At 43.0% G+C, this 7,500-nt stretch overlaps 1 protein-coding gene across 1 annotated transcript in view; it reads right to left on the bottom strand.

Annotated features, from left to right (window-relative positions):
• LOC128381445 (serine protease HTRA1B-like) overlaps nt 1-7,500 on the bottom strand; it is a 69,348-nt gene that overhangs the window by 4,550 nt on the left and 57,298 nt on the right. Inside the window, 3 exon segments of the mRNA XM_053341461.1 lie at nt 4,057-4,114; nt 7,193-7,247; nt 7,249-7,308. Coding sequence (XP_053197436.1) covers nt 4,057-4,114; nt 7,193-7,247; nt 7,249-7,308 — 173 coding nt within the window.

The following is a 7,500-nucleotide window of genomic DNA, read 5'->3' as shown; positions in this document are numbered from 1 at the left end:
GGGAGGAAGGACAGATGGAAGGAAGGAAAGGAAGGAAGGACGGAGGAAATAAGGAACGAGAGAGGGAGAAAGGAAAAGAGGAAGGGAAGAAAGAAGGCAGGGAGGAAGGAAAGGAAGGAAGGAAGGAAGGAAGGAAGGAAGGAAGGAAGGAAGGAAGGAAGATAGAAGGGAGGAAAGCTGGATGGATGGATGGGAGGGAGGAAGAGAAAAACTTGATGGGATGATTTAACCCTTTAGATACTGTTCATATTCTACCTTTACAGTATGTTCTCCTCATATAAAGCACAGATGTGTTTAGAAAGCACCAATAGTCAATAATATGACTGATCAATAAATGTGGATTAGGAAGGAAGGAAAGATGGAAGGATGGATGGAAGGACGGATGGAAGGATGGAAGGGAGGAAGAAGGAAGGATGGGAGGGAGGAAGGAAGGAAGGATGGATGGAAGGGAGGAAGGAAGGAAGGATGGGAGGAGGAAAGAAGGAAGGGAGGAAGGAAGGAAAGCTGGAAGGATGGATGGAAGGAAGGAAGGATAGAAGGGAGGAAAGCTGGAAGGATGGATGGGAGGGAGGGTGGAAGGGAGGAAGAAGGAAGGGTGGAAGGGAGGAAGGAAGGAAAGCTGGATGGATGGATGGAAGGATGGATGGAAGGAAAGGAGGAAGGGAGGAAGAAAGCATGAAAGGAGGAAGGAAGGAAAGCTGGAAGGATGGATGGAAGGATAGATGGAAGGATGGAAGGGAGGAAGGAAGGATGGAAGGGAGGAAGAAAGAAGGAAAGGAGGAATGAAGGATGGAAGGGAGGAAGAAAGAAGGAAAGGAGGAATGAAGGAGGGAAGGAAGGAAGAATTGAAGGGAGGAAGAAGGAACGATGGAAGGGAGGAAGAAGGAAGGAAAGGAAGGGAGGAAGAAGGAAGGAAAGGAGGGAAGAAGGAAGGAAGGGAGGAATTTTATAATTTATAATTTTCTGTCTAAATTTCACTTTGGTGTTAATGTTGTATTAAAAGTTTGGAGTATTATAGTAAAAACAAGCTGAGTATAAATGATGCTTTTTAGATTACATAAAACCCTCTGAGGTAAATTTATGATGTGTAATATTTGTTTATATATATTTAAAACTTGACTTGACTTTTAAAAAGCTTCTCATTGCTGCATTAAAAGAGACTCAGACATGTAAAGAAATGAGACTCAGCGGGTGAGAAGCTCTGAATTCATGAAGTTAAATATCAAAAAATGAAATAATGAAGACAAATAATTAGCAAATATAGAAATAAAGTAAAGAAGAATGTAAAATTAGGTGTTTTATTTTAATTAAAAAGATAAAAATGGACTGAAATGGACGGTATGATTGGGTGATAGAGTCATGAATTATGTAAGAGCTCGGCATTAACGGGCTGAAACTCGGCGGAGTCGTTAAACTTTATAAGCTCTCGTAAAGCCGAGCTTGTTTTCTGGGTGTTGTGGAGCGTTCTGTGGAAGGGAGGAAGGAAGGAAGAAAGGAAGGAAGGAAAGGAGTAAGGAAGGAAGAAGGAAGGAAGGAAGGAAAGAAAGGAGTAAGGAGGGAGGGAAGGAAGAAAGGAAAGAAAGGATTAAGGAGGGAGGGAGGAAGGAGGGAAGGAAAGGAGATAGGAGGGAGGAAGGAAGGAAGGAAGGAAGGAAAGGAGGAAGGAGGGAAGAAGGAAGGAAGGAAGGAAAGAAAGGAGTAAGGAGGGAGGGAAGGAAGGAAGAAAGGAAAGAAAGGAGTAAGGAGGGAGGGAAGGAAGGAAGGAAAGGAGGAAGGACGGAAAGAAAGGAGTAAGGAGGGAGGGAAGGAAGGATGGAAGGAGGAGGGAGCAAAGAAAGAGGGGAGGAAGGAAGGAAGGAAGGAAGGAAGGAAGGAAGGAAGGAAGGAAGGAAGGAAGGAAGGAAGGAAGGAAGGAACAGTCAAAAGAGATGGGGTCAATTTGACCCACGAGGACGACAGGAGAGTTAAAGGAGACTCAGACATCTAAAGAAATGAGACTCAGCTCTGAATTCATGAAGTAAAATATCAAAAAATGAAATAATGAAGACAAATAATTAGCAAATATAGAAATACAGTAAAGAAAAATGTAAAATTAGGTGTTTTATTTTAATTAAAAAGATAAAAATGGACGGTGTGATTGGGTGAAAGAGGGATGAATTATGTAAGAGCTCGGCATTAACGGGCTGAAACTCGGCGGAGTCGTTAAACTTTATAAGCTCTCGTAAAGCCGAGCTTGTTTTCTGGGTGTTGTGGAGCGTTCTGTGGAGCGTCGGGGTCGAGGCTGGGCGGCCGTGGGACCGAGCTGACTGACATTCCTCCTCTCTGTCATCACTCTGGCTCAACGTTTCTAAAAGATTCCTCCCTTCCTCCCTTCTGTCCTTCTTTCCTTATGTTCTTCCCTCCTCCCCTCCTTCCTTCCTTCCTTCCTTCCTTCCTTCCTTCCTTCTTTCCTCCCCCCCTCTTACCTTCCTTCTTTCCTCCCTCCCTCTTACCGTCCTCCCTTCTTCCTTTCCTTCCTTCTTTTTCCTTTCCTTCCTCCTTTCCTTCCTCCTTTCCTTTCTTCCTTCCTCCCTCCCTCTTACCTTCCTTCCTTCCTACTTTCCTCCCTCCCTCTTACCTTCCTCCTTTCCTTCTTTCCTCCCTCCCTCTTACCTTCCTCCCTTCTTCCTTTCCTTCCTTCTTTTTCCCTTTCCTTCCTCCTTCGTCCTCTCAGGTCACACTGAGAGGACGATCTCCGCCCCTCGTTACTCGTTACGCAGGAAGAGGAACGAAAAACATCAGACTGACTGCAGAACGTCTCACCCTAACCCTTACACTGCAGAACAGAAATACTCACATTATTACCATTTATATTATAACTTTGTATTTAAAATATTGTGTTTTATTATAGTAAAATAATTTAAATCTGATTAACACCATATTAGACTCCTTTAACTGCAGAAAAGCTCAGATTTTAGTGGCATGTTTTACACTGCAGAACAGAAATATTGACATTTTCTACATTTTTATTATCATAATAGGTATGTTTCTTTCCTTCCTTCCTTCCTTCCTTCCTTCCTTCCTTCCTCCCCTTTCTTTGCTCCCTCCTCCTTCCATCCTTCCTTCCATCCTTCCTTCCTCCTTTCCTTCCTTCCTTCCTTCCTTCCTCCCCTTTCTTTGCTCCCTCCTCCTTCCATCCTTCCTTCCATCCTTCCTTCCTCCTTTCCTTTCCTTCCTTCCTTCCTTCCTTCCTTCCTCCCCTTTCTTTGCTCCCTCCTCCTTCCATCCTTCCTTCCATCCTTCCATCCTTCCTTCCTCCTTTCCTTCCTTCCTCCCTTCCTTCTCTCCTAAATTCCTTCCTCCTTTCCTGCCTTCCTTCCTTAGTTCCTTCCTTCCTTCCATCTCACTACAGAACGTCTCACCCTAACCCTTACACTGCAGAACAGAAATACTCACATTATTTACATTTTTATTATAACTATGTATTTAAAATGAGGAATGTGTGGGTTTAGATAGTGTTTAAAATATTTGAAATCTGATTAACATCATATTAAACCTCTTTCACTGTAAAATAGCTCAGATTTTAGTGACATTTTATACTGCAGAACAGAAATACTGACATTATTTACATTTATATTATCACAATGTGTGTAAAATGTTGTTTTATTACAGTAAAATAACAGAAATCAGAAATTAGACTCCTATCACTGCAGGAAAGCTCCGATTTTTTACACTGCAGAACCCATTTTCTACATTCTTATTATCACAATATGTATGTAAAATATAACAATGTATGTAAAATGTTGTGTATATGTAAATAATTTAAATCTCATTAACACCACATTAGACTCCACTGCAAAAGATCTCAGATTTTAGTGCCATTTTTTACACTGGAGAAGAGTAACACTGATATTTTTATTATATTATAATGTATATGAAATAAGGAGAGTGTGGATTTACTAAATCACCTAAATGTGTTGTTTGTTTAGTTGTTTTTTTTGACTATATAAAACACTTTCTGTTACTTAACCATAGATTAAAAGTGATATACAAATAAAGTTTGATTGATGAACTTACGTTGGAGTGAGAGTCATCATTCTGACACCGATGTATTTCTTCTTCATGTACGTTTTACCTGGAAAACAACAAAAAACAAACACATTTAAATAGTTTACTACTGAAAACCGTTACTTCATATATCCGTGTGATGTTTATCTTCTTCATCTTTTAGTATATTTATATTCTTATAAACCAAACTAACACAAGTCTTCAATTTAAAGCAGAATGAACATTAAAAAACAACTTTTCTGATACTGAAAACTTCCTGAATATAAGATACTATTTAAGATTGAGACAAGTAACATACACACAGGGAGGGAGGGAGGGAGGGAAGAAGGAAGGAAGGAAGAGAGGAAGAAAAGGAGGTAGGAAGGAACAAAGGAAGGAAAGATGGAAGGGAGGAAGGAAAGGTGGAAGGAGGGAAGGAAGGAAAGGAGTAAGGAGAGAGGGAGAGAGGAGAAGAGGAAGGAAGTAAGGAGAGAAGGAAGGGAGGAAGAAAAGGAGGTAGGAAGGAAGGAAAGAAGGAAGGAAAGGTGAAAGGAAGGAAGGAAGGGAAGGAAGGAAAGGAGTAAGGAGAGAGGGAGGGAGGAAAAGAGGAAGGAAGTAAGGAGAGAAGGAAGGGAGGAAGGAAAGGAGTAAGGAGAGAGGGAGGGAGGAAAAGAGGAAGGAAGTAAGGAGAGAAGGAAGGGAGGAAGAAAAGGAGGTAGGAAGTAAGGCGAGAAGGAAGGGAGGAAGAAAAGTAGGAAGGAAGGAAGAATGAAGGAAGGAGGTAGGAAGGAAGGGAGGAAGGAAAGGTGGAAGGAAGTAAGGAGAGAAGGAAGGGAGGAAGAAAGGGAGGAAGAAAAAAAAGAAAGGAAGGAAGGAAAGGAGTAAGGAGGGAGGGAGGGAGGGAGGGAGGGAGGAAGAGCCTCTGTGTGTGTGTGGTGTGTGTGTGTGTGTGTGTGTGTGTGTGTGTGTGTGTGTGTAATGGTTGAGAGACACACACACATGCTTGTAATATAAATGGAGCTTTTTACAGGCTGCTGCTGAAACAGGAAACAGTTCACTGCTACAGTAACACGTCGTCTCTGTCTTTAGCATCAGATAGATTATATACTCGGGCTGTCAGCGTTAACACGTTAATCACGATTACATTAATGCAATCCATAACGTGTTAATTTTTTTTAATCGTATTTTAATGTTGCAAGCCTTTTTGTCCCTTCTCCTCCCCCGTAGACGGCTCCTCTAGCTGTAGCGCAATGCTTTGAAGTGGCCTCCTGCAGTAAACCTACCGCGGCCCAATTTCCTTCTTCCTCTTTTCCTTCCTTCCGTCCTTCCTTCCTTTCTCCCTTCCTCCTTGTCTTCTTTTCCTTCCTTTCCTTCCTTTCTTCCTTCCCTCCGGTCTTCTCCTCTTTCTTATCCCTCTTTTCCTTCCTTCCGTCTGTCCTTCCTACCTTCCTTTCTCCCTTCCTCCTTATCTTCTTTTCCTTCCTTTCTCCCTTCCTCCTTGTCTTCTTTTCCTTCCTTTCTTCCTTCCCTCCGGTCTTCTCCTCTTTCTTATCCCTCTTTTCCTTCCTTGCGTCTGTCCTTCCTACCTTTCTTTCTCCCTTCCTCTTTATCTTCTTTTCCTTCCTTTCTTCCTTCCTTCCTTCCCTCCCTCCGGTCTTCTCTTCTTTCTTATCCCTCTTTTCCTTCCTTCCGTCTGTCCTTCCTACCTTTCTTTCTCCCTGCCTCTTTGTCTTCTTTTCCTTCCTTCCTTCCATCTGTCTTCTCTTCCCTTCCTTCCTTCCTTCCTTCCTTCCTTCCTCCTTTCCTTCCCTCCCGTAGACGGCTCCTCTAGCTGTAGCGCTATGCTTTGAAGTGGCCTCCTGCAGTAAACCTACCGCGCTGATGGAAAGTAAGAGAGCTACTGGACTTTTGAACGGCTTGTTTAACTTTAACCCTCCTGTCGTCCTTCAATTATTCTTCTTTCCTCCCTTCCTTCCTTCCGTCTGTACTTCCTCCATCCCCCTTTCTTCCCTCCTTCCTCCGTCCTTTTCTTCCTTCCTTCTTTTCTCCCACCCTCCTTCTTTCCTCCATCCTTCCTTCTTTCCCTTTCTCTCTCCTTTCCTTCTTCCTCCCTCCTTCTTTCCTTCCCTCCTCTTTTCCTTTCTCCCTCCCTCCTACCTTCCTTCCTCCCTTCCTTCTTTCCTTTCCTCCCTTCCTTCCTCCCTCCCTCCCTCCCTCCTTCCTTCCTTCCTTCTTTCCTTTCCTTTCCTTTCCTTTCCTCTCCTCTCTTCCTCCCTTCCTCCCTCCTTTCCTTCCTTCCTTCCTCTTTTCCTTCCTTCCTCCCTCCCTTCCTTCCTTTCTTGACTCAAGGACAACAGGAGGGTTAAAACACTTCCAGACGCTTCAGTTGACAAGTCAAAAGTAAAATGCAACCTGTGTCAAACGGAGTTTAACTACCACCGGAGTACGTGGAGTTTGAGTTAGCACCTCCACGCTAAACACCCAGGTGCAGCCAAGCCAGCCTCAGCTCCACCAAAGGACCATTTTGGAGTGTGGGAGTCGCAGCAGAGCCGTGATTGATTCCAGTTAAGACACTCTGGTAAGAAATGCTTTACATTATGGGCTTAAAACTGCCTTCAAATGCAAAATAACAGGATTTTAAACATGCAATTCAAAACGCCATTAATCGCGATTAACTATGGAAATTCTGCGATTAATCTCGATTAAAAATTAATCGTTTGACAGCTCTAATATATACTTTTTATTTACAGTTTATGTTCATTTACAGTTGAGATAAAAAATAAAACACACTCTTTATTTATGAATATTATAAATTATGGCTTACTCCTTTCCTTCCTTCCTTCCTTTCTTACTCCTTTTCTTCCTTCCTCCTTCCTTCTCTCCTAAATTCCCTTCCTCCTTTCCTTCCTTCCTTCCTTCTATCTCCTTTCCTTCCCTCCCTTAAACACACACACACAGGCAAACACTTCACTTCTTACGCTCCTTCCATGTTTCCTTCCTTCCTTCCTTCCCTCCCTCCTTACTCCTTTCTTCTCTTCCTTCCTTCCTTCCTTCCTTCCGTCCTTACTCCTTTTCTGCCTATCATCATCATGTTGTCCTCCTCTCCTCTCTTCTCCTCTCTTTGTCTCTGATATGAAGTGATCATAAATCAAAGCGTGAGACGAACCTCTGGACTGCCGGTCATGTGACTCTGCCAGGAACTGTCTGATCTTATCCGACGGGGATGGCGAAGGAGATTCCTGCCGTGACCTTCAGAGTGTTGATGCCGATCACTTCCCCGTCCTGCAAGTAGATATAAAACAAGTCTACACATTAATTCATCATCATCATTCCTTCCTTCCTTCCTTCCTTCCTTCCTTCCTTCCTTCCTTCCTTCCTTCCTTCCTTCCTTTCTTCCTTCCTTCCTTCCCGATCACTTCCCTGTCCTGCACGTATACAAAACACATTAACTCAGGGGTGTCAACCTCATTTTCA

Source organism: Scomber japonicus, chromosome 20 (assembly GCF_027409825.1).
Source record: "Scomber japonicus isolate fScoJap1 chromosome 20, fScoJap1.pri, whole genome shotgun sequence".
In the NCBI taxonomy this organism is placed as follows: domain Eukaryota; kingdom Metazoa; phylum Chordata; class Actinopteri; order Scombriformes; family Scombridae; genus Scomber; species Scomber japonicus.
This window is presented reverse-complemented; position numbering and strand designations above follow the sequence as displayed.